General features: G+C 39.5%; 1 protein-coding gene and 1 long non-coding RNA gene across 31 annotated transcripts in view; one reads left to right on the top strand and one right to left on the bottom strand.

Annotated features, from left to right (window-relative positions):
* CLASP1 (cytoplasmic linker associated protein 1) overlaps positions 1 to 27,023 on the top strand; it is a 174,512-nt gene that overhangs the window by 82,713 nt on the left and 64,776 nt on the right. For 12 of the 29 annotated variants that reach the window (XM_039381687.1, XM_039381657.1, XM_039381701.1 and 9 more), the window contains 14 exons: positions 519 to 592; positions 1,378 to 1,470; positions 2,800 to 2,945; positions 3,676 to 3,811; positions 4,519 to 4,589; positions 5,562 to 5,621; positions 6,325 to 6,402; positions 8,591 to 8,758; positions 9,548 to 9,597; positions 10,787 to 10,957; positions 12,623 to 12,646; positions 19,731 to 19,838; positions 21,387 to 21,413; positions 23,181 to 23,348. In XM_039381687.1, coding sequence (XP_039237621.1) covers positions 519 to 592; positions 1,378 to 1,470; positions 2,800 to 2,945; positions 3,676 to 3,811; positions 4,519 to 4,589; positions 5,562 to 5,621; positions 6,325 to 6,402; positions 8,591 to 8,758; positions 9,548 to 9,597; positions 10,787 to 10,957; positions 12,623 to 12,646; positions 19,731 to 19,838; positions 21,387 to 21,413; positions 23,181 to 23,348 — 1,374 coding nt within the window. The remainder of the gene's footprint in view (positions 1 to 518; positions 593 to 1,377; positions 1,471 to 2,799; positions 2,946 to 3,675; positions 3,812 to 4,518; positions 4,590 to 5,561; positions 5,622 to 6,324; positions 6,403 to 8,590; positions 8,759 to 9,547; positions 9,598 to 10,786; positions 10,958 to 12,622; positions 12,647 to 19,730; positions 19,839 to 21,386; positions 21,414 to 23,180; positions 23,349 to 27,023) is intronic. The other 17 variants (XM_027725601.2, XM_027725600.2, XM_027725596.2 and 14 more) reach the window with 6 other exon arrangements.
* LOC120323338 lies at positions 19,492 to 25,637 on the bottom strand. 2 transcript variants are annotated; one of them, XR_005563682.1, is made up of 2 exons: positions 25,356 to 25,637; positions 19,492 to 22,171 (listed from the first exon to the last, which is right to left on the bottom strand). It is a non-coding gene; the product is annotated as an uncharacterized LOC120323338 (long non-coding RNA). The 2 variants fall into 2 exon arrangements; XR_005563683.1 differs by having other exon boundaries at positions 19,492 to 19,856.

Genomic DNA, 27,023 nt, shown 5'->3' with positions numbered 1-27,023 from the left:
AAGGCGCAGAAAGAAAACTGTGAGCAATCATTCTACGTGTGACTGTAATTCTACATGTGGCCTAGAGAAATGGAGAAAGTTCTCTATCTCAGACAGTCTCTAATCTGATTAGTATTCCAGAGACTATTTATCTTCCTTATAATTCGTCTGTTTGTGCACCTGTCAGATCTCCACCTTCATCTATTATAGATGGGATTAAAACTTTAAAATAAAATCTCCCATATAATTAAAGTAAGTATTCCCTTTCATCTTTCAGACTGTGTCCCCTAACTGTTGAGTGATTACTGTAATGACTTCCCTAATGTGCCCTCTGTGCCTATGAGTTGAAGGATGCCATGAATGTCTAGCCTGTGCCTGGCATTGAATTTCCCTGTCTCTGCTTTCATTACATCTGCAGCACTCTGAGGCTGCATGGATAGTGAACTTTCTCCTGATTAAGTGCCTTGGTAGCTGGTGGTTTCTTAATTGATTCTCTTGTTGATAAGAAGATTGAAAAGGCTTTTTAATTTGTGTGTCAGCAGCCAAAGAGGGAGCAGGTGCTGTGGATGAAGAAGACTTCATTAAGGCATTTGAAGATGTCCCAACGGTTCAGGTAGGTAGAATTACATGTTAAACCACACTGTACTAAAAAGCAGAAGATGGATAGAGGATCGCATGCTAATCATCGGCAAATTGTGATTCATTGTGATGTTAACAAATCTTCTTTAAAGGGGAAGCAAGTTAGAAGTTGAAGGGAGGCAAGTTTTAAGTGATGGTATCTGCCGGTAGTTCCTGTGAAATGCTCAGAAGCAGAGGGAATGGGGGTGGGAGTGGATATTGGGCTGGAACTGGATGTGCACTCTGCACAGTGCAGTCTGGTCAAATGAAGACTTAAATCAGCAGGAGCCACTCTCCATCTCATCTGTACCCTCTGGGAACTGAAAGCAAAAGATGACCTGTGTCTCAGGGATTGGTGCTGTGTGAGTGTGACAACTGGGCGGTGCATGTTTGCTTATTTAGCTGGATAACTGAGATGCATCACGTATCCCCCTCTCCTTCACCAGAGCTTTGTGTTTGGGACGGCTGAACTGCACATGTGTCCGCTCATGATCTTTTGTAGGTCTTCACAAATATAGCCACTGGTAGCTGCAGGAATGCTGCTTTAAATTGTGTAATTGTAGTAAAATAATAAGAGATGAACCTTTAATCGTCTTGTGATAATTTTGTAGCTTTTGATTGCAGGCAGTGAGTGTAAACTCTGTGCATTATGCAAAGCCAGTTGTAGCACATGATGTTTAAGCATTGAGGAGCAAAGGACATAAGAATGTTGTTGGGAAGTGATCTGATTTTCTGGAATAAATCTTGCATTATGGTGCTACTCTGTATTTCAATTTGTAGATTTATTCCAGCCGGGATCTTGAGGAATCCATAAACAAAATCAGAGAGATACTATCAGATGATAAGCATGACTGGGAACAGAGAGTTTCCGCGGTAAGTAGTGAACTTAAATATGATCTCTTTTAATAGAAGGTTTTTCTACACTGAGCTTAATCCCATGAATAAGGGACTGGGATAACCTCAGGGTAAGGCCATAATGTAGTTTTAGTGATGAACACCTGTTATATTCCCCCAGACTGGGAGGAAATATTTCCTTATGAGACTGAATTTAAACCACATCTGTGAGGGAGTATGCTATTTGATATACAAGAATATGTTGAGGCAGGATCAGGTTAAACTGGAAGTCATGTAGCAAATCCAGATGTAAAGCTAGAAATTTGCTAGCAGATGCTACAATCCAAGTGTCAAAAGTCATACTCTGAATATCTTAAAACTTACCTCATAAGGCAAAAAATGACTTTGATTGCAGAGAACTTATTTATACTTCTGCAAAAGGAGGTGTGAAATAATTCAGAAAGAATTTACACACTTAGGTTTTGAATAAATAAATATGACTGTGGGAAATGTGGAAGTGGAAAATTGGATGTTATTTGCATGTCAAGACTGAGTTTTATTTGCTGAGGTGAGCTGTGTTTTCATAATATGAATAGATGCATGGTCTTGTCTACACAGTAGACTTTCATCAGTGTTGTATAGTGACTTCTGTCAAATCCTGTATTGCAGATCTGAGTGGCAGACTGTGCTGATTCAGCTTACTTTTGTTTAATTTTATTTCTGTACTGAGTGAGAGCGTGCTTGAATCGAGGCAATGTGCGGGTGCAGTGGTGTACAGGAGGGCCTGTGAAGGTGTCCAGAGAAATGTCTGTAGGATGAGATAGTGATCCCTGTAATATTAATAGAAAATTTCCCATTTTTCGGGGTCAGGGCTCCACTTCTATTAGAGCCAGATAATTGTTTTAATGAAGTCAATGGGCACATTATAGATATAAGTCAGTATTACTCAGACCTGGGTGTGAGCCATGCCCTTTAGGTCTAGATATCTTTTAAATATATGAGTCAGTTATGAGATGACCTGTTTTAGAAGCTGTTGTAAATGGGGGAACAGAGAGGAATATTTAAGATATCTTTTGGTTTAAAAACTAATATTTGTGTTATTGATAATACAGTTTGAGTAGCTGTATGCAACACTTCTGGATTTCTGTAAGTTAATGCATTTATATTATATTACTTAGTTTGTTAACCTATGAGTTGAATCTAAGATACAAAATAATAAAATTGCTTGGACATCAAGAATCAAGTTCCTCAATGCATGTTCAGGAGTAGTGTACAAGGACCCTGGAAACCAGATATTGACCCAGAACATAATTTTTCTTATATTTATCACTCATTAACAGTCACTGATTTCTTTTATGCTCCTAACAGTTGAAAAAGATCCGCTCCTTACTTTTGGCTGGAGCTGCAGAATATGATAACTTCTTCCAACACTTAAGGCTTTTGGATGGAGCATTTAAATTATCTGCTAAAGATCTGCGGTCTCAAGTGGTACGAGAGGCTTGTATCACGTTGGGGTAAGTTTACTTTCTATGTGTGCTTGAAATGTGATGTAGAAAAAAGGAACAGACACTGGTCAAAACACAATTAGGATGCAACTCCTGCTGCTAGTTCTAGACTGTTAGAGGTAGAAAATGATTTTGCTACAGTTGTTTCAGCACATCCATGTAGGCCACTAATTGTAATTCTGCCAAACTGTGTTCCTCAGTATTAAACAATGCTGATTACAGATATGCAGAATTAGTGATCAGGCTGTGCCTTCATGCATATTAGGGAAGGATTGAACAATAAAGCTGAAAATGTATATGTTTTGTTCCGGTTCAGACTGAGCTAGTTTTTATTTTTGTTGGTCTATCCTTTGAAATATTTCAAGAAACAGGGTGCTTCAGTGTTTCTAACATTTTTTTTAAAAAATTGTGCATATTAAGGCAAAATAGGGAGTTTCAGTTATAATATAAACTAACTGAAAAAAATATTCTATCACCATGATCCCATTTGTTTGATAATAAGTTTTTAACTGTGCTAGTTACTTTATTTTATGCTGATCGTACTGTTTCTCAGGGTTCAGGTGAATGTAGAGCACAAGTTTGAAATGAAAGCAAAGGAACTCTGTCCTTTGGAGTCAGAGAAGAGATGACAGTTGCAAAGATTTGAGATGTCAGATGTGCTTATGTCAGATGTTCTGTCGAAGTCTGACTTGCTTAATCTTCAGCTCACTTATCACCATGACTTCATTCTGTTTTTCAGACATTTGTCATCAGTTCTGGGAAACAAGTTTGACCATGGGGCAGAAGCCATCATGCCAACAATTTTTAATCTAATTCCGAATAGTGCCAAAGTCATGGCCACTTCTGGTGTTGTAGCAGTTAGATTAATCATTCGAGTAAGTATACATCAAAAGAGAACAATATTACAATTTCCAAATACTGCAATGTTTCTGATGAAATGTGAATGCTGCTGCAATGAAAATTAGATTAAATGCCTAATCTACTTTTCCGATTGCGCTGGGCTTGGCTGTCTCGGATGTCGTGCAGCCTTATTCGTTAAGCTCTGCCAAAATAGTAGGAAAAATGTTTCCTTTTGCAGAGCAAGATATTTTGATCCCTCTAAGAGCTGAGCAAACTTTTTTCTTTGAGAGGGTTTTAAACCTGCCTTGCAGCACAGTCTCATCCTCTTAATTATGCTCTACAATACCTCACAGACAGTTCAGGTTTCGTAAAACAATTAGTTCACAGCAGTGTCTTCTGCTTAGTAATTTACTGGGTAATCTGTAGGTAGCCTGATGTCTCTCAAGTTGTCACCACTGGCAATTTAGATTCTCCTGCAGTGTCTTTAGCTCCTTGACTCACTGGAGCCTGTCATTATAGAAGATAATAAAGTGTCTGTTAAATATATTTTAGCAGATAAAATACATCTTTAATAATAAAAATCTATCCATATTTGTTAGTGTTGCTTTATTTTGCAATTCTGCTTTTAAGAATTGAACTGCAAGAAGTATCTGAATACTGGGCTCAGGTGGCTGAAGGAGGTGGTCTTTCATTCTGTAGAACTGTGATGTAAAGATTTCTTCCTGTTTCTGTTTTCTTCCAGCATACGCACATCCCTCGGTTAATACCCATCATAACCAGTAATTGTACCTCCAAGTCTGTTGCAGTTAGAAGGTGAGAATTTACTTTGAATTTACTGGGTTTTACCAGTAAATGAGTTTATATGTGTTTTCTGATAATGCAAATGTATTTGCTGTTGTTTGTGAAAATGGTTTATACAGACACTCACTTATTATAACATGAACCTCACCCTCCCCTGTGATTTGGGTTCAAATTCAAAGTCAGCTGTCCTATATAAACTGCAACACTGCAGAGAGGAAAAGACATTTTTCCTCAAAGAGAAATGTTTTTTAAACTAATCTTTATGCTTACGTGTTGTTGTAGCATCATGTTATTTTGGCTTTTTTATGGACACATTCCTGTTCCCCACTCTTAGCTGTTATGTGTTTTCTTTGAGCCAGTAGCAGTAGTAGTCTTCTGTGATAGCATCATCTGGAAGGGAAGTTGGACTGGAAGTTCTAATGGTCCTCTCTGCCCTTAAAATCTAAGCACTTCAGTCCACTACCTGGCTGGGAGACTCTTACCTCGTCCACATAGATGAACTAGTTCTGTTCTAGTTAGACAAAGGGAAGGGCTTTGTTGTTGCTGCATTTGGTGACAAACCTTGAAGTCATTTCAGTGCACTTGTGCCTTGGTTTCTTGAAGTGAGGAAGGGAGATTAAAGTTGGAAAGTGTCCCCACATGAAGCTAATGGTGAAATTTCTGTGTGACGCTTGAACTAACAGGTTCAAAGTATCAGCATGAATCTTCTGGCCTCCTATCCTGTTTAATGAAAAAGGGGCTTCCTGGATTGTTTTATGTCAAGGCCTCTCTACAGACTTCTCTATAGTGAGCTGCCTGCAGTTAATACTTCAGACTGTTTATTAATGGTGTTTTTAGAGATGTTGATGTTTTTTTTGGGGTCTACACTGAATTTTGATGTCCCAAAAAGCTTCCTAACAAAAGATGTCTGTTCAGAGCTGGGGATGGCAAAGCCAGCATGCCCAGATTAATTTAACTCGACATTTCTTCTTTCTCTTCTCTCAGGCGCTGTTACGAATTTTTAGACTTGCTGTTGCAGGAGTGGCAAACACACTCCCTAGAAAGGTAAGTTCTGAATACAACCTCCTACCTATATCTGAGGAGGTTAATTCTGGAGAAAGGATAATCTAGGAGATTAAGATTGTATCAGGTAGCTCTAGTAGAGATTTTTTGGCTACCACAAAAAGCATGTACTTATGTGCACACACACCATTTGTCCCTGTAATTCTGTCAGTCAGAGTTTGGTGAGTGTGTCTCCTATGCCAGCCTTGGAAAACCTGACTGAGCAAATCCCTGAATTCAGTTATTTTTTTTTAACAAACTTTTTTTTCCTTTTGCACCCTGAAGTGAGATGTGAGGTGAAGGCTACTACACATCTTATCAGGAGCTTTTGAGGCTTCTACCTTACTTCAAACTAATGACCAGTTAAAGTAATTGTGGGAGAAGAGACTGGGACACAATTTCCTTAGCCCTAGACTGTGCAAGACTATTTAAGGCTTAAGAGAGAGTTTTTGAACCAGGCAGTTTGAATAGCTAAGTAAAGATCTATGAAGAATGCTGCTTGCCATTTCCTAGACAGCAGTGTGGGTGAAATAAAAATGTCTTGTTAGAGTAAATAAATAAAGATTACAAAGGATCTTACATCAAAATGGGAGTATGTGATGAACTGTTTGTTTTTGGAGACCAAGGCAAAATCAAATCAGTCGTTTGTTTATAAGTGTTGCTTATCTTTCTGAATTGCTGGATAATGTTTTCTTTCTTATTTCAGACACATATCAGTGTTAGCTGAAACAATAAAGAAGGGAATTCATGATGCAGACTCTGAAGCCAGGATAGAGGCAAGAAAGTAAGTGGAAGGTGTCTGATTTTCCTCCCCTTCTTTGCCCCTGTTGTGTGGTTAGCCAGTGATATTGCATGCTTGAAACACAAGTCCAAGCAAGTCTCCTGACTTCAGTTGGTGGTAACTTTTCCCTTGGCTTGGGAGTGTGTGTTTCAGCAGGAGATGCCATAGAAGGCGATCACACAGGGCTGAGTTACGTGTATTGCATCTTGTAATGGTGCTTATTTCACTTTGTTCTTGTAATAATTTTTTTTTCATCTGGGCAGGTAAAAGGCTTACTTGCCTTGTTTAACAGTCTAGAGTTGAGAACTAGTAAACCTCATCTTTCTTTTTGAAGTTTGAGTTGCTTGCAACGAATTGAGATTTCTGTTTAGTACACAAGCATATTATATATAAATATACTATTACTAATACATTTTTTCTTTCTTGGCCTGTATACAAGACAGTAATGCTGGGCAGAAGTGTAAATTGGATGATCAGTCCTGCAGAAAGGGATCTGGGGCTGCTGGCTGACAGCAGCTGATTAGAAGTCAGCCAGGAGGGCAAACCCCAGCTTGGGGTACATCAAGCACAGTAGGATAGGATGCGTGGAAATGCTTTAAAACTCTGCCAGGGGAGGTTCTGACTGGACATTATGAAACATTTCTCTACCAAGAGGGTGGTCAAACATTGAAACAGGCTTCCTAGAGAGGTGGTCAATGCCCTGAGCCTGTCAGAGTTTAAGGGGCATTTGGACAGTGCCCTGAACAGCAGGCTTTAACTTTTGATCAACTCTGAATTGGTCAGGCAACTGAATGAGATGTTCCACGTAGGTCCCATCCAATTGAAATAGTCTATTCTATTGTTATTTGCTACTGTTGAAATAAAAGTCCTTGTGCTTATACACTGCTAAATGGTACCCTAAATAAAGGTAATATTTTATGACACTGAAACAATATCTTTGTGTTTATCTATAGGAAATTTTAATATTTGCAATTAATTTTCTTCTGTTGAAGATCTTATGCATTTCCATTAGTCTGGTCATGCTTATGGTAGTATGCTGATATACCAGGATCATGCTCTTCTGAACAGAACACTACAGGAACATTTTTCTTCAGAAAGAGGCTGCTGTAAAACATGAAATCAATGAACAATAAATTTCATCAATCTAAATGCTCTGTTATAGGCAGAGGTGTTTCACACTAGGACTGCTTAAATCCTTTTGAAAAGGCAGTGTGTCCATCACTGAAAATTACAGTAGTCACTGAGACTTCACAACAGGTGACTAGTTAATCTGAATAGACAGCAAGGAGAATGGCATGAGACTTCAGAGAGCATACTTAATTCTCTCTTCCCATGTTTATTAAATAGCAGTGTGGCTGATTGTAAGACAGAAATTTGTTTTCTTCTAGTGATGTGAGAATGTATGTGGCTTCTCTGAGGACTGGCTGTCACACACAAACAATTCTTGATTCATTTGAGCTAATGATTGTACTCTCAAAATGCCCATTAGTTGCCCCCTGAAAAGTACTGAGAGTCTTCATCTCCTTTGTACTGAGAGTGAATAGTGTTTGACTATCAGCCAGGAGATTTGAACTATAGAGGAATTCTTCCCTTATCTTAAAATGCTCTTTTGTTTTTAGCATGGCACTAATTTGAAGTCCATGGGAGCACCTCTTTTCTCTTCCTTGTTATTTCTTCCCAAAAACACTGTCAACAGCCTCAACTCAGTACAGAGATATCTCTGCAGCATTCTAGGAGGACTGTTAAAATTGAGGAATAAAACACCTGGTGCTTTCCTGAATCAGGCCCATGCATGTGTGTTCTGCCTTTGGTCTGTTCTTGAAGTAGCTCTTGAACACCCAGTCCCAAACTAATATCAGTGTAGTGGGTCTGCAATCTTCTATGTACAGTAGACAGCTGGAGGGATGAGGGTTCTTTCCATAATAAAGATTTGTTGGCTACTTGTGTTTTTACAATGAATGCACCAAGTGATTCTTTCATTTGGTTTGTCTTCCGTGTGGCTGCTTGAGCGATACAATGGGTTGAAAAAAGGGAAATGTCTTAAATGTGTCACAGGGCAGTAGATGGTTGAAATGCCTGGGCTAATGAGCCCACTGATGGCAATAGTGAAAAGGGCTCTGACTGTACCTTTGCTCCACTGCCCCCTAAAACATGTCAAGGGCTTGCTCACAGTATCGTGCCTTGTTTCCAGGTGTTACTGGGGTTTCCACAGTCACTTCAGCCGAGAGGCAGAGCATTTGTACCACACCTTGGAGTCTTCCTACCAGAAGGCCCTGCAGTCACATTTGAAGAACTCTGACAGCATTGTGTCCTTGCCACAGTCAGATCGCTCCTCCTCCAGCTCCCAGGAGAGTCTCAAGTAGGTCTTTGTGTCATTCACTGCTTCTTGATTTAAACAACTGCAGACAGAGAGCTCCACTGAATTGGAGGGAGCCATCTCATAGCTTTGTCTCGTCTGGTCATCATTTGGACTCTATGCTTGGTTACTCCAAAATATATTTTATAATTTTTTTTAGCTAATGTTATATGAAAATAAAAAGCCAGCAAAACTGCTTACTGGCTTTAAAAATATAATCATTATCTTGACTCCATAAATAATTTTCTAGGAAGCTGTTTGTGCTCAGCAGATACTGTTAGTCATTCCTTTCAGGTGTGCTTAAAATAGTGCCTGGATTTAGGTTCTGCATTTCACATTAATCCTAGAGGTATAAGTCTGCTTCTATCCATACAAGAGACAAGAAATGACTAAACTAAATTGGAGTTGTAACTGCAAAGTCAATATTTAACTCTTCTGTTGAATGTATTTTAGCTAGTCTTAGAGATACAGTTAACTTAGACTCCAAATGTCTGTGATTTATGTGTAATATGATATCAAAAATTTATTGGTTTAACTTTTTAAAGCTACAAAAAGTGTTCTTAAAAATCTCTTCTTACATAAATAATATGAATATGAATTTATTTCGTAGTGCTTTTATAACGAATGTCATGGTGGTGCTGTATTTATTCTTGAACAAGCTTTGTTGATCTCTTCCTGTATATAAATAACTTCTTATTAACTTAGTTGTGTACTGAGGGAACAGAGTAGCATTGCTTCTGATGACTAAGAAATAGTACTTTTGTTTTAATAAATATTTATATTAACTTCCAGCCGTCCACTGTCTGCCAAAAGAAGTCCTACTGGAAGTACTACATCTAGAGGTGAGAACAGGAGCTGGAAAATGTGCTTGGATGTTGCTGATGAAGTGTGATGGATTAGAATGAAAATATCAGACATTGTGATAAGCAAAGAAAAACTTTGATCACTGTTTAATGCTCCCTAAATGGCAGCTTAGTATGTAAAAATATTAAATAGTTTTGGATTTTACACCATATTTTGTGCATCAGCTGCTGATAAAATGATGCTTTTAAAGGATGTTAGTAAATCTGTAATTGCTTACACCTGAAGGGAAGCCTAAAAAACCTTGAAAATTGTAGCCAAGGTATGTTTAGCTGTGTAATAACTCAAATAACTGCTGCTGATGCTAAGATATACAGCTACATAGTCTAGTGGTGCCTTCAGTTTAACAATTTTCTGTCATTTATTCTCTGTGGTTTCAGCGCTTACTGGAGGTGTCTGCACACAAAGTCCTACATTGTTAAATTCCATCTCGTTGCTAATCTGTTTTTACTGTCAGATGGAATATTTAGGTACAGCTTTTCCGTCCTAAGTAAATGCGTACGATAATCTAAATAATACATTTTAATACAAAATATAATAGTCAAGACTTTGTTGGTAAAAGATTAGCTGCCTTCTACACCTGACCAAGATCAGGTTCTGGCTGGTTTTTCTGTACACTACACCCTACTGAGACCTTTGATTCAAGGAGGTATTGTTGTGTAACCTACTTGACTGTGCACACAAATGCATGTTTGCTTACAGCTGAGTAGTCAAGCTTCATGCTTAAGTGGGTGAGCATCAACAAGTGATGGAAACAACGATCCTCTTGAGAAGATGAGGTGTTGTGAAGGAAGTTATTAGAACCTGAACTGAAGGACCTGAAGGTCTGTTTCGGCCAGCAACTCACAAGCCAGTGATGGGTATTGTGGTTGAACTTTCCCATCTAGATTCTGTTAGAAATGTCTTTTTACTGGCCTGACAGTGATCTTACCATTTAGGCTTGTGTCTGATAAAGTTCTTAGAGGTAACATCAGGTCAGCATTGATGAAATATCTTTGCATGCAGTGTGGGGTAGCCCTCACTGCCCTGATAAAGCATTCTTAGTTGAGGTATTTCAGTACCAGCAGGGAGTGTTAAAAATAGTACTTTAAACTGCTTGTCAGGCTCTTTGAAGCACACAGCTCAAAAAATTAATCTTCTTTATTCTGGATCTCCCACTCCCATCTGCAGCATCTACAGTAAGTACAAAATCTGTGTCAACACCAGGATCTCTGCAGCGATCCCGCAGTGACGTCGATGTGAATGCAGCAGCTAGTGCCAAGTCAAAAGTGACGTCTTCTGGAGCATCCACCCCCTTCAGTTCTGCTGCAGCCTTGCCCCCAGGGTCATACGCATCACTAGGTAAATCTACGTGTTCTACTCTGGCAGTTAGCTTTCTTTAGTAGAAGAAAGTGCCTCACAGTTTTGCTGGAATATTAAACTCTAACTAGAAGAACATACCTTTAAGATAGTTCCCAGCTCTCCAGGATCAGTGTGTGATCTCTTGCCCTTTGGGATTAAGGAAAAAAAAATGACAACAGAACTAACTTGAAGCAACTTCATAGGTTTTGAATTGTATAATAGTCTGCATCTCTTCTTTCTGGGGAAAAGCAGAACTTATTGTGGTTCTGGGACGTTGCTGAGGAGAATACTTACTACTCAATTCCTTTTGACATGTCCCTCTGTCTCTTTTCCTTCTTCTCCTTCCCTCCTTTCCTGACACTGGTTTTCCATTAATTGTTTTATGCTTTGAGTAGTACATCTTAGGTGAGTTTGATCGCTTTCTGTTTCACAAAAGAGAGGGATACAGAAGCAAGAGGAAGTCAGCCTTACTGTTCCGCCGGACAGGATATAAGTATCTGTTCTTTGTACTAACTCTTTGGATTATAGCCATGTGTCACATTATTCTCTCAGAGCATTGTGTATCACCTTCAGGTACCTCAGGGTTTCTTACAACACACTTTGCATTGGATCTTTCTCTCCTGGAGATACCATTGGAGAAGTCAACGGAGGAGGAAATGCAAGGCAGTGATTGACATCATATTTGCTGAGCTTCAACTCTGTTGTGAACAGAGCTGATCATCTGAGCTAGTTTCTCATTCTGCTGGTTTCATACTAATGTAATCCCAGACTTGTCATCGACTTACTTTTACAGGAGGGAGAAAAGTCAGCAATCTGTGGTCTTGATTTAAACTATAGGTTATCTTCCTGAGTCAGTTGAGAAGTTTCTTCTCCTTAGTGTAGGGCATTTGGTCTTTAATCTGATAAAATATACTTGGTGAATTATGTAGGGATGGTTTCTATAGATTCCTTTTTGAGACTGGTCTCTTTCATATCTGAAATGTTTTACCTTGGCTTAGACATGTTGGTTGTATTCAATTCAGAAGTTGAATTCTTATTCTGATTTAAATTGTTCATACTTGTTTCAAGATGTAGATACATCGCAGTGGAAACATAATACAGAATGTGAAGTTGATCCTGTGCTTTTGGGCTTGCACGTGCAGCCGTTTTTGAGTCGTGCTGTGCACTGGCTTCAGTGGCTAAACTGCCTTCAAACAGTCATGCCATGAGGAAGAATGGAAGAGGGGGGAAGTACCTACTTAAAGCTAACTTGATCCTTGAAGCTGAGAGACTGAATACAGTTAGTCTTTTTCTTAAACTAGGCTGTAGGAGAAAAGCAGCAATTTCACTCTAAGTGATGCAAACATGGCTGCTCCCGAAGGACCCTGCTTCCTTTTGAACTTGCAGGGATGTTTATCATCTTCACATTCCCATGAGAGAAGTGGTGAGGCAAGCAATGAAAATCGAGTTTGGCAAAGGTTGGTTATTGCAGGAGGGAAAACCTGCAAGTGTTTTCTTCAGATATATCCAGGTTTGATTTGCTGCACAGTCAAACTTTTTTCATTTCTTTAATTGTATTAATTTTTTTTGCATATTTATGGAGCTAATATATAGTGCCCGCTTCTGTTGATGTTACTGATTTTTCCCTATTAACCCTCTCCTTATTTTTCTTTAATTTGCTTAAAGATGGTACTACCAGTAAACCCGAGGGTAAGCAGTCTCTCTGTGTAACCGAGGTGTGTCCACAGTCGTACTGCCCTGCCTGGTCTCTGTTCTCAAAGTGTTATCTGGTTCTCATCCATGTTCACTGGTGACCTGCATGAAGTGTTGCATGGTTGTCCTGCTCATTTTGATGCCATGGGGTATTCTTCACTTTCTCTTTGAGCTCCTCCCTGCTAATAAGCACTAGTCTGCTTTTATGACTTGACTTCTGGTCAGAGTTGTATGTGGGTTTCTGTATTTAAAGTGCTGCTTTTGGTTGAAGGTGACCTGTGCCCAAACTGAAAAAAAACCCAAAACAAAACCAAAATCCAACAAAAAAACCCCAACACAAGGCTTGTGATTTCTTGCTCCTTGATGTGTAAAGGTTTGCTGTGTTTTTCCATCCAAAGCTCAGGTCACAACTGCCAAATGCTTTTGGGAAGAGACTGGGCAGTGAGAGAATTGAATGAGATAATCACATGGCAGAAAAATGAGGACAGTAAACAATGATCTCTAGGGAAGGAATATTTAGTCAACCTCTTTAAACCTGAGCTCTCTTTTTGTTGTTAACTGTCTGTGATGGCTTACACTGAAGACAGTTGGAGGAAAGGCGCTTTTTTACTAGAACACTGAGCCTGCTAGTTTGGGAAGGATCCCAGTCTGTTCCTCTGGCTCATTGTCAGAACTTGTTCTTTATTTCTTTTTTCTCAAGCAAAAAAAGATCACTGGGAAATCACTTTTTCTGAGGTAGACAGGAGTTGAAAACAAAAATGTTTTCTACATAGAATGAAGAAACTACATCCCCCTTTTCTTCCAATGCAAGTCTCTTTTCGAGGGATCTACTACTGTCTTGTGAGACTGTGCTCATATCCTTGATAGCTGCTTGTATTTGGATGTGGTGGTCTTAGAAGTGCCACTGTACTGTTGTGACACATTATTTTCCTGACTACTATTGATGCATTGATTTATTATTTAGAGGGGAAGGTCTGTACCATTTCTGAATATGGTACTTAGTGTTGAGAGGTGAACTGGCTCTGCATCTCGGGCAAGTGTTTGTGCTTTATGATCTGTCAGTGATAAGGAATATGAAGTTGGCCTAAACACCTCTATTTCTAAATCAGTCGTGAATTGGATGAAAATTCTGAGTTGTTATAATACTGAGCTTTTTGGTTTTGTTAATTGTTGACCCATTTATCTTCTTCCTTTCATCCCAGTTCTCAAACCTTTCTATTTCTGGCCTAGCTTTGAAATGTTTAAGGTTTAATGTTAATTTATGAAATACCCTATGCAGTTCTCAATCCTCTCTTTAGCTGTAATAGTATTTGTGTAAGCAAGTTACAACAACTGTCCTGTGGAATACCTTTATTTTTAGCTTATTGAATGCTTTATTGCCATAAAGCAAAAGCGTGGGGTTTTTATTTGGCTATTGTTTTCAATTCAGTTACATTAGAAGCAGATTGGATTTGGTAAAAATCTGTAATAGAAACCAGCAAGTTGCTTAAGACAAGGAAGATTGAGATGAACTTTCAAAAATGGAGTTTACCATCTCCTTAGTGTTAAATACCGAATCTCATATTTTTTTGCTATAGGATTCTCTTTCTTTTGGACAGTGAGGATCAGGGAGAATTATAACAACACAGTACACTAATAGCCAGAGTACTTGAAGGAGTAAGTCACTGTTTGAAACTCTTCATCTTTGTTTTCCTTTGAAATGGCTCAGGGGAAAACAACCTTTATTCAGGATTTAGTGTGTCCTACACTGAATGATGAAGGCTGAGAAAGGTCTTCTGCCAACTCTCTCATATTGCAGAGTTTGTCAAGAACTACAAGGAAGGCAAAATTTTATATTCTTGACATAAATGTAAAAATTAAGAGGGTAGGGGAAGAGAAAAACATCCCCTTGCTCTGGAAATACAGGAGGAAACAGAATATAAAGCAGAAGTGCCACCTACACCCATGCTCCTGTGGTTTGTTTGGGGTTTTTTGCAGGTCACCAGTAAGTCTTCAAGAGAAAATCCCCGTGTTTTTTTGTGTGGTTCAGCTTGACCTTGAATCTGCAGTCTGTTTCCCATCATGGCTTTCTGTAGCTACAGTGTAAAAGTTCTGCACCTTCCCCTCAGCCGGAGCCAGCATTGTGTGGACTTGGCAGTTCCAATCTGCTTTGCCCTCGGTTCTCCTCAGTGGTTTGGTGAGGAGCCAGGCAGCTCAAACCAGGAGCAAGATAGAGTAGGCTGTGCCAGTAGCAAGAATACAAGTTGAGTTGAGTGTCAGTCCTTTGGTTTTAAGTAGTGGCATCCCAACTGGCAAATGTTGCTGAAATGTGCTTCCTTATGGAAAGGTATTGTGAGTCTGTATACCAGTGAAATCTGTGCAGGTCTTCATGCAGTGCACAGTTATGCCTTGATTGCCCAGACCCTTCATGTATGGGGTCTGGGCAGTCAAAACAATCATGATTCCCTGAACTTCATTAAGGGCTTTGGACACAGAAACCTCAAAAGAGATAAAGTCTTTATATTGATCGGTACTTCACAGCTAGTGCTGGGGAGGTAGCACTTGTGCCATGTTTGTTATACCTGATTAAAAGGAAACCTTAGAAAAGTTTCTGCGTGTTTTATCATGAAGTGGATTTTCAAGGAATATTTTAAAAACGTGCATAATGCTGACTTTCAGTACAGAATAATGGTGCAGAGCATTTCTGTTATCTGGCTGCCTTTTTTCAAAGTGAGCATAAAGTCAAGCCTTTCCCTAAAGGGAGAAGCATAAATGCTGGTTTGACCTGAAACTGGCAAGTTTAAAATAAAATCGGCGGTTTCTACAATCAGTGGCACAATTTTCAATAGTTTTTATTATTCACCACAAAGGCAATAAAATGTGTTTCATTATAATTTTCAGATAACTTAGGCTCAGTTGGACACCTTGAGTGCATTATCAAAGGCTTTAGGAGTAACAGAAGTTTAAAGAAATCACCATTCCTGATTTCTTCTCTGCCTTAAAGCTCTCCTTAAAGGCTTCTTTCAAAGTGGTGACTGACCGTGGTACTGCTCAGGTAGCAGGTTTCTTACTTCTCTTGGTCCATCCCTTTGCAAGTGCTGAGTTGATTTGCCCATGCTTATTTGTGTAGGGCAAAGTGGAGCAACTGTTGTTTACTGAGTCCTCTGCTTTGGAGGGAGTTCTTGTGCAAAACCTAGAGATGGCATAATCTGATGCTTTCCAGTAAGAATCAGTTCCTTCTTGGGGAAAATTGTGGTGCAGAGTCAGGTCTTACACTAATATAATGTTGGACAAGTGCTGAATATGCATGGTAACCATTCCAATCGTAGTTGTAGAAAGTTGTTTACAGATTTATATGTAAAGCATGTTTTTAATTGATCTGTGTCTCAGATGTCCATGTGACATTTAGCAGCGATACATATAGGGGGTTGTTTTTCTGCAAGTGGGGTAAAAACCTAGTTCTAGGTACCCTAAATGCTTTAACCTGATCTGTGGAGAGACCATTATCATCCTAGTGCTTCCATATGTAACTTGTGTGGTTGTAGGTATCACTATTTACACATGGAATTGATTAAACTGAGTTGCGGAGCTATAACATACCATTTCTAGACTATTGGAAAGCCATTTTCTTCAGTGCAATGCACAGGCTGAGTGTCACAAAGCCCATGTCTGTTCTGAGGAATGGGGATGGTGCAGTGTCCACTCAGAAGAGCTCAGAGTAATGCTGTCAGATGAAGCCTCTTGTAAAGCACAAATGTTATCATAGAATCTTACTTCACTTGTTCCTTTTAAAAAAAAAACCAAGACAACCTTCCTGGGTTTTAACATATGTTAGACATTTCAGGGTTGATTCTGAACCATTGTTGTAAAAATGACAGTAACTTCAAGAAATAAAACCAAAACCTCCTAAAACATCCACAAATGGTTTCTCAACACAAAGCATTTGCATGGAGTCTTTCAAAATCCTTTCTGTACCAACCAATGTGTCACGTATCAAATTTAGATCAAGGACTCTTTTATGGAAATACTTTTATGGTTTTTGGAAACTAGTTGGGGCAGTCTTTATCTGTTCCTTTGCTGTACTGCTGTTGTCAGAATGCAGTAATGCTTTTAAAAGCAGTAGAAAAATAATGATTATGAAATATGGATTGCTACATCTGCAGTTTGAGCTAGATATGGAGACAAACCCACTTGAAAGCATAGAAGTTTTGGGAGGGGAGGTGTTTGCTTGAATTAAACAACAATAGCAAAGTCTAAATAACTTACTTGATATGTTTTTTCCAGTCCTGCTTGAAATTAGTTTTTCTGTCTGGGTTAGAATGATAGAGATAAAGCCACATGCATAGTTCTATGTGCAAATAACTCTTGGGTGTAAATGCAGACTCTTGTTTGCACATGAAATTCTTAGGGAAGTGTAGCAGACACATTTATATCTACATATTGCATCTACAATATATGCATGCTGTACTTGGTATAATATATTTGAAAATCTGTTTGCACAGTGCAAGTCCAGTACAGTGTCTGAAAGGATGAGAAAACCAGTATCAGTGTTGGCACTCTGTTCCTCCTGTGGGAGAGCAACTCCTTGTCCCACATTGTTCTCTCTGACACCCATTAGCCCAAAATCAGTGTGCAAATCTATCATTCCAAAAGGAAGCAGAATTTTGTTCCTGGGCATTTATTCATTCAGAAACTGCTGAAGTTGGTAGGAATCTGTCCACTAACTCTCAAGGGTTTCAGAATAGGACTTGAGTTCTCTGTTTCTAATCCTACTGATAATCACATGTTAATTAAGTTTGACCCTTCAGTTCAGTTTTCTTTTTTAAAGCCTCTAGAATTATCAGAAGCTAATCTTGGTTTCTCTTTATAGATTTTTTTAGGCTTTGTATTTCTTAAGGTAGAATACATGTTGTCCCAGTTTTCTCCTTAGTCACCTACTGATGGAGACCAAAAAAAATAATTTTTTTTGTAGATGCAGAAAAATCCAGAAAATTTTGAGGATCTTAAGTGGTCTGTGCATAAGAGGAGACATCAGTATCTTCTCACCCTTTCTTGGCCCATACATATCACTAAACATGTCTTCCAGTAATGTCTGCTGTTGTGTGTAAAAGTGAATTTCAGCTTGAGTTACCCCCCAGGACTTCCTATAGTGCCAAGGCCTCCTGTTGGCATTCTGGAAGGATGTGAGTGAATTCCATTACTGGTTCCTAAGACTGGTCAGGTTTAACTTCTTGTCTTACTATGATGCCCTCTTGATGTGAGAAATGAGAGGAAGTCTTGAGGCTTCTGACAAGAGTGTGACATCTGTCTGCCTCCTTCCCTAAACAGTTCTTCCTCAAAGCCCATGGTGGGGTTCGGGGTCCATGCCTTGTTAACGAGTCACAGGGTGGCTCTGCTCATCTGTGTGTAGCTATGCTGTGCCAAACTTGCACGGGATAGGAGTGAGCCAGCAGAAAGCTCTAGGGCTGCCTCTGATTGTGTATCAGGCTGACTGTTTGTAAGAGGCAAGACTGTCCTAGAGTAGAGGAGAACTGCAGCCTTGCTGGTGGTAAGACCTCAGCAGCCAGTTTGGTGACTGCTGGACCCATGTGGACATGCTCAGAGCTTGTTTAGTTAAGCCGGTGATTAAAAAGTTTTGTTTGTGTTTTCTGAGTTTTATGCTAATGATTTCTTCTGTGTCTCATTTATAAGCAGTTGTTTGAATGTACATGCCTGTATTTTGCCTACTGAGCTGTTTTAAAACTAGGTGCTGGTGAAGAGGTTTGAAGTAGAGCTGTCTTGTAGGCTTTTTCCCTTGCAGACAAGTTTAGCCTTTCTTCTCAAAGTTAAGCATCTCCTTGTCTCTTTGTGTCTAGCAGAAACTTGCAGACCATGTTATGAATATTTTGAGAGCTCACAGAAGAACGTAGCTCCCAATTGTTCAACCTGGGCTGCTTGCCATTGTCTTGTCCTGCATGTGTACCTTATGTGAAGTTGGGTTTTTTTGGGTGGGAAATGTGTGTCTCCCTGTTCATATTTCTCTGTATGCTTATGGTAGAGACAAGAGGGCAGGAGATGAATATCTGTAACCAGTGGGTGCAGTTGTCTAGACTCTTCCCTTACCTGATATGGGTTTTTTCTCTTTTATTATTGTGCCTGAAACTTGAAATCATCCTCTGAATGCAGGATAGCACTGGCATGAGTCCTGAGAAACAACTTCAGATTTGGCTGGGAACGGACGTGTTGAAAAGTACTGATGGAGGCTTTCTTTGTGTTACTCTTAATTATCATTTCTTTCCCATTAACTAGAGACAGATAATTGAAGCTTAGCACTGGAAAGAATGTTCTGTAGGAAACGGCCCTGCCCCAGGAAGGGGGTGAACTGATGACCCTGTAAGCTTTCCTAGCTCAAATGTCTGTGGCTTTTTCATGAGGAAAGGACCGAAAAAGGACCAAGAACACTTTATACCCTTTCTCTGCTTAAATAAAGAGAAGGCACACAGAATCATTTTTCCACAACATTGATTGTGTTAAATGGGACTCTCCATTACAAGTCAAGTTACACTGATCTCTGGATAAATATGAGGGATCTGTAAACAGGGAAAATTCAATGAGCCTGAAATAAAAGCATGGTCAGACTGCATTGACAGAGTGTCGCAGGAGTGCATGCCATCCTGCGCAGGGGGAGCAGGATATAAAGCACCAAACAGCTAGCTGGAAATCCCAGTGATGGAATTTGGGAGGGCATCTGTCACACCTGTCTCTGAAAGTGTGATCACCTTCTCAGAAAGTAATAATTTGATATAGGACGCTGCATTGAGGAGGTTGACATTTTTTGTTGTTGATCCTTTATAAAGAAGCTACTATAGAACAGAAACAAAGACTATAGAGAGGTAATATTTTTTAATTAAACTGGCTGATAGCATTACTGAGAGCAAAGAAGTTTTTGGACTCATGGACTGTGGCTGTTTTCATTCCCTCCCCTGCGTCTCAGCCAGCCCAATAAAAGGTGTTGCCTCTTCCTATAAAATTCTTTTGTATACCCTGGGTAATTGGGTGTAGAGTGTGTTAGACACTGCTGCTGCCTTTTATTAACAGTGTGATTGTCTTTGCATTCCTCCAGGTCGGATCCGTACGAGGAGACAGAGCTCTGGCAGTGCCACAAGTGTCACCTCGACACCTGCTGATACTCGAGGCCGCAGCCGGGCTAAAGTAGTTTCCCAGTCCCAGCGTAAGAATTGTTTTATTCCTGGGGGAGCAGAACAAATAGTTATTAATACGTTTCTCTTGAACTGCAGTAGCGTCAGCTGAGAATTGGGCTCACTTCTGATAATAGTGTTTGGACATGTAATAAAATGAATCCCCATGTAGGCAGTGTGTGCTCCTGCTGACAGAGAGGGCCCCAAATCCGAGTGCTAAGTTGCTACCATTATTTACTGGTTGTGCAGCAGAATCTCATGTCGCTGTCATCTGTAGAACTAAATAGCTGGCACTGAGTCCTGCTGAGACACCCCCTGTGGCTGTAGCTGACTGCTGTCCTGGGGTCTTGCTCTGCCAAGCTTCTCCCGCTTATGTGACTCTATTTCTGTATGTGTGACACGTGAGCTGTCTAAAATTAACGGGATTTGGCATCAGTTTAAAATAGGACATTACCTATTTTGTGTAGATATGGGGAAAAGGGTTCTGCTTTGATTCACATGACACATCTGCGCTCTCTGGCTTCCTGGCAAGGCATGACTTTCCCCTAGGAGCCACACATATGGTCCTGCTGCATGTTTGTCATGTGCATCTAAGGAGAATTTTGTCACTCAAACTTTAAAAGGAATTGGGGGTAGGAAGAAGGCTAGTCCTTGTTTTGAGGACCTTCAGCCTTGTGGGTAAGAGGAGATGGGGTTTGTGGAAGGATCTGTCTGTTCTGAGGACTTGTCTTGCTTTGTACCCTTATTTAAAAGCCCTTCTCTGTTCATTCTCTCATTGCTTTGCTCTGTCATGCTGGAGAGGTGAAGAAGCAGTTTGTAACCTTGTGTTAAGCTGAGAGAGCTGAAGAAAGCAGTAGTATGTTGAGAATAGGGCCAAATGAAAATCTTTACATTGGGGTCTCGAAGATATATTTGGGCTTAGGTATGCTGATATAAATTGATTGCTTAAGTTTTGAACCTAAAACTGATCTAAATCCAGAAATTACCCTTTTTTTCCTAAACTTAGTTTGGTGAAAAATGGTCAGACTGCATGAGACAAGTCTCAGAAGTATTTAAAGAATAGTTAAATATCCGAAGGTTTCAGATATTATGAACTTACTTTTTTTTTTTTATAGAATGCCTTATGAAAATTTAGGATGGTCATATCTGAACTTGCTGCCTTGGTCTAGTTTGCTGAATCCCATTTCCAGCCTAGCCCAATCAGATGTGTTCTTTATCCTTAAGCCAAGTTGCTTGAAATAATTTATGAATTCAAATATAAGTCACAGGACCAAATTCTCCATACCCACACAGTGGGTAACCATGCTGAAATTTTTCAGACTGGGCTGGGGTGTAATTTAGAGCAGAACTTGAGTCTCAGTGTCTTGGTTGACATTTTACTAAGTAACTGATCAACCTTGGGAAATTTAGTTGCATCTGCACATTAACTCACTGCATTCTGCAGAGGCTTTAGGAGTGACATGTTTGTAAATAAATCTGTCTGTATTGTGTATAGCATAAACCGCATGCTGAACGCAGTATTGTCTTGCTGTCTTTTAATCCACTTTTTGCCTGTCCCTTGGTCTGCCCTCATAATCAAGGATCGAGATCAGCTAATCCTGCTGGTGGTAAGAAATGTTTTCCCTTTCTTGCTTTCTCATGTTATTTCCTTCACATTTTTTAACTGCTAAGCTTTTAGTGTCCCTCATTCTCTCCTAACCGTGAGACTTAAAAAACATTTTCTTAAAGTCATAAGTCAAAATGTGTATGGCAGGTGACTTTGCTTTCTCCCAGTAATCAAACGTGCTAAACATACGTTCTGCACATGGAGGCACTCTCACTGCTGCAGCTTAAACCCCAGGTGCTAAATTCTTTTTCCAGTTACTTCAGTGCAACCCTGCTGACATCAGTGAGATCGCAGCAGTGTAACTGAGAAGAGTCTTGGTTTTAGGTTGTGGTACTCTGTGTAAGACTGGCATCTGTCACTTTGGGGTGGGGAGAATGGAGCCAGCACCACACACAGTATTGGAGTATATTTAATTGATTCAGAATGGCTTTGATTGAGAAATTGGAGGGGACGAGTAAGTGTATAATACATGTGTTATGGCATTGTCCATGAGACTAATAGAATTGCATATCTTCTAAATTAAGACAGGAGAACAGTCTTTAACTCTTGCTAGTACTAATAGTATCTGGAAATGAAATTTTTGTGAGATGCATAGGTACTTTTCAGAGAGAAACCAACATGAGTATCAATTCAAAATGTGAGCTTGCCTGAGTATGTTCTTGCAACCTTTTCAAGTATACTTTTCCTGGCTGTTTTAGCAAATAAATTGAATGTCAGGAATGGTAATGGCAACAGCAGATTTTCAGGGACTCTATATACCTGAAGAAGCAAAAAAAAAAAAAATAGTCTTGAATCTATTACTCTTAGAGTATTACTTCTTTATGATTACCTTTAAGCTAGCATTACTTAATTTTCAAACAACTTAGCAAATGAAGACCCAGAGGGGAAAAAAAGAAATTATCAGTCATCTCATTAAATTAGACAGCAAAAGTGTTTCAGATAGAGATATCTACTGCAGCTGGAATGTAAATATGTAAATTAATCTTGGTTAGTAGACTCTCTTGCAGACAACAAGGCTTAGAAGAAATGTAAACTTGCTATGAACTATTCAAACAGAGAAGAAAAGATAAAACAGGCCAACTATTCGACTTGCTAAAAATTTTCTTCATCTGAAGAATTAATAGCTTAGATTTAACCAACCAGACCTAATTAAGCCATCATCTCTACAAATGTGACAGGCTCACGTGGTTTACCCTTATTGTGCTGATCTCTTCAGATGTGATGGGGGTTTTATGTTGGTTGGATTTTGTTGTGGTTTTTTTTTTTTTTTTTATTTTCCTTCACTGAATTATTGTAGGAAAGTAATGCCACCACCGCAGTGTAGAATGAAGATGCCTGAGCTCCTTTGCAGCAGGTGACCTGTGCCAGAAGCCGGCAGCTGCAGCACAGCTCTCCACACAGGCTCGTTGGTGTTGCTTTGTGAGGAGTAGAAGCAGCCTGTGAATTCCGTATTGCTGCAACAGGGCTGTCCCGGCACCTCCACAAGCTCTCATAAAGCCAGCTGGGGTGTTCAAATGCAGCAATGTCTGGACTTGATCCCCAGTGGGAAGCACAGTTCATAGAGGCAGGGTTGCTGATGTCCTTGTTTATTGTCCATGGGCTTTCCTCAGTCTTCCTTGCAAGCCCATAGGGAACACTCCCATTAGTTTGTTGAGTGATTTGGATCAAATTTTTATAGAGAGCTTATTGTGTTCCAGTTTTGCCATCAGTGTGCTTAAAATCTTGGGGGGGTTTAATTGTTTTGCCCTTATTTCTGGTTCTCTTCTAGCTGGTAGCCGGTCTAGTTCTCCGGGTAAGCTCTTAGGAAGCTCCTATGGTGGCCTGAGCGGCGGAACATCCAGAGTCCAGCCAGTGCCATCATCTTCAGAGAAGCGCAGCAAGATTCCTCGGAGCCAGGGATGCAGTCGAGAGACGAGTCCCAACAGAATAGGACTAGGTAAGAACAGTCGCTGCAGTGACATGCTGACCAGCATGCTTGAAGGAGGGTCCTTCCTGTTGACTAGTAAACTGTTTATGTTACTGTTATTCTTCTGAATTTTTCATTTGACAAGTTAATGTGATTGTGGTTTATTGGAGAGTAATTTTAATTTTCCAGGTTGAGCTATACTTTCAAAGTAAGCCTAAAGATGTCATGATGTATCTTCTGTTTGAAATTCAACATGAGTGATGTTATTAGATCAGATGGCAAAAACAGTTGTCGTGAATAACCATCACAGCAGAAAGACCTCATTTGGTATCAACGTCTCAGTCCTAAAATGAGTTGAGCAATCTTTACAGTCAGTTGGAATCAAAGGCAAAAAGCACCTTCTTGGATTATCTGAGAAATTTTGCAGCTTAAATGGTTTGCTTCTCTCATCCTTAATATCTTGGAGCCACATTCTTAGATGATGTTTTAGACTTCTACTTTAATTGTTCTGCTTTCAGTATTCTTGTCTCAGTGACTGTTATGTAAATATTCTGTAATAGTTTCAATTTTCAAATTTTATCAGCAGATTCATTTTTTTTAGGTCAGGTGAGTAAACATCATATATAAAACTTTCATGTATCCGAACTGAGGTGAAAAGGTATTCAATGTGCTGTCTGAACATTTTCATCTTTTAATAGAAATTGTTTATAAGTTTGAAACTAATGTAAAAGAAAAACACTTGAAATGATACTGATGCTAAATTATTTTTTATCTCCAAAGACTTTTCTAGCAAGTTGAAATTGATTGAAATTATAGCCTTACTGTTGGCAGTTAAATTTATAACTGTTGTCTTAGCAAATGTATTTTACATTTAGGCTACCTTTTTATTTACAGTAGATTGTTAATAGAGAAGTATCTTATTCATTCTTCTAGTATACTGAAATAATTTTAGAGCACCTCAGTGCATATACCATTATGATTCATAAAAAATACTTCATGTTCATTGTGATTGCTTTTCCAAATTCAGTGTTCTTCTCATGTCTGATCTATTTTATTGCCTCTGTATGAATTCATTGTGCTTTTCTGTTTGCTGCTTTTAAAATGTGAAGTGCCTCCCAAATACTGGAGATAATTGTTCTGCTATCACTCTGTAGGAGAGCGGTGTTTTTTAGGAGGAAGCAAAGAATGATGGATAGTACCATCACCCATGCTTAAGCTGATCATCACGTTATGTGGTTTGATTTGAAACAGTCTTGAGCATCTGAAGGGAAATTGCCTTGTGTAAAAATCCTCACTCTTGGGTTGCCTGCTTTCAGGTACATTACGGAGCCTTGAATTCTTTTGAAAGAGTAATTTGTATCTCATTTCTCTGGTGTGCTCCCTGAGAAGACAGTCAGTGCTTGTTCTTTGAGAGTGGGAGAGAGCTCTGACATGTATCAAATGTGTGGCTTACACCTGCCCTCCCTGGGTTGATGGCCACAGCCTGTTCTTTTTGGGCTGTTAGGGGAACAGGCGTGTCTGACACTCGTGTTGCTTTTACTGCTCAGTTGCAGAAATTCTGTATTTTTATTGAATCTTGAAAATGGTGATATTGGCTTGGATAGCTTCTGCGCTGTCAGCTATATATCATTATTCCATTGTATTTATTACTTTATAGCATAGTAGCTAACAGTATTTTATGCTTTTTTATTATGTTGCTTCAGTCTCTCTATTTCCTTGATATTTTATTTTGTTTGTTCATTTCATTAAATAGACTCCCACTCACCTTGGTTTTCAATACAGGAACCATCCACTGGAGTTTTTCAGGCCCTCCGTGGCAGTAGCAAGCTAATAGAGCCTCTCCATGTGGGTGCCTGTTAACATCAGTAAATTGATGCTAGCTTAGATTTCCATGATGACCACAGGTATCCATGAATAATGTTCCTTCTGTGTACTGGAAACCTTGAAGAAGTTGTTTTCAGAGGCACATTTGGTGTGCCAAGGTCCTGCATGGTCACCTGTATAGCCCTGCTTATGACACTTCAGTTTTAAGCTTACCTTTGCTGTCTCCTCGGTGGGTTTTACAAGTGGTGATAGTTGGGGAAGGAGGAGTATAGTCCACTTAATCTTGAGCTTTTCTTTGGGTCCCTTGAAGGAGATCATCTCCTCAAAAAGGCGATGTCCATTTCCCATGGATTGAAAGTTATCTGCCTGAAGTTAATTCTGTTGGATGCTCAGCAGACCATGTGGCACAGCTGGATCTGAAAGGAGTGAGAGATTCAAGTTTGTTGTTCTCCAAAAAGTGGAGCAGGCACAGCTGGCTATCAGTTTCCTGCAACAGCACTCTCTCTGGTTATGCTATGAGTGTTTGCTGGAAAGCTGAAGGCAGTTCTTGACTTGCTTCTACAGGGTGTATCCCACTGCAGAGCTTTCCTTTGGCTGTTTTGGCAGCATTTCAGACTTTAAAATGCTGGTATTGATTTAAAGAAAGCCTCTGCCGATTTTCAGTCTCCACTTAAGAATCATTAAAATTCACACCCTGATGAAATACAAGTTTCTTCCAAGTGGTAGATTGGTAAACAGGGGCAGTATCATGTTCTGCTAGTGATATTTACATTTATTGTGTTCCACTGGTGTGTTTCAGTAATGATGTGAGCCATGTCTAAGTGCTGTGACTTTCCAGATGAAGTTGGTAAAACTTAGATGTACAGTACACATTAGAAAGTTTGAATATTATTAAAAACAACGCAGCCTTGTCCTGTCCTAGGCTCTCTCACAGCAGAACTGGCTGTGGGCACACTGTCTGCTTTCATTCTGATTACCCCTTTTAATCCATTTTGCTACTCATTTACTTGATTTCTGTCCAACTTTTGGGGGTTGAGAATTCTCAAATTGAGACTTGTGTCTGTCGTCTCTGCTGCCTGCAGTACAGAGACAGGCTGTCACAGTATGAGAGACTTCTCTAAATTACAACACTGCTGGCAGTGTCTAAAGGAAATACTCTGAGCAGCTGATACACAACCTTCTCTACACAGCACAGTATTAAAAATGTGAGGCAGGTGTCTGGGAGTCCACAACAGACTCATCTTTCAGTTCTTTTCTATCCATTCTTTTTTTCCTTTCTTCTGTGTTTGTATCAAGTAACATGCAACCCTTTTGTTTGACCACTACTCATGAAGTAATCAGTGTTTGGTTTAGGGTGCTCTGTTTGTACAGTCAGTATTGTGCTACATGTGTAGCATTGTCCTACTAGTCTGTTCTCATGCAGTTAGAGCACATTTTCTTCATACTTCATGCTGCTGCTGTTAGCTGTTATGGAAGGAGAATGTATTGTGTGCATCCATTAATTTTTTTAATCATTCACATCTCTCCCTCTCTTAAGAACCTTTACAGTTTTTAGTAGGGTTGTATTATAGAAAAGGCTGGCAGATCTTCTCTGCTTAAGAGAAATGACTGCTTGTGCAAACCTGATGTGAAGGCTGCCATTATTTACATCTAAGCATGAGACCCAAGAATGAGAAGTTTGCTTCTATAGAGTCTGCAATTTCAAGCAAGTATTATGTGCAAGACTTTAGTGTGTTACTTTTACGTGTAGTTTACCCGTCAGCTTTTTTCCTTGTACATCTGAGGTGAGATTATTGTACTCATGGACCCTAGTTTCATCCAGTTCTTATAATTTAGTCTGTCTTATTTAAGACCATTTAGCTCACTCAGAACCATTAGACA

Source organism: Pipra filicauda, unplaced genomic scaffold, assembly GCF_003945595.2.
Source record: "Pipra filicauda isolate LSUMZ 115617 unplaced genomic scaffold, ASM394559v2 scaffold10_size6260569_pilon, whole genome shotgun sequence".
NCBI classification, from domain to species: Eukaryota; Metazoa; Chordata; class Aves; order Passeriformes; family Pipridae; genus Pipra; species Pipra filicauda.
This window is presented reverse-complemented; position numbering and strand designations above follow the sequence as displayed.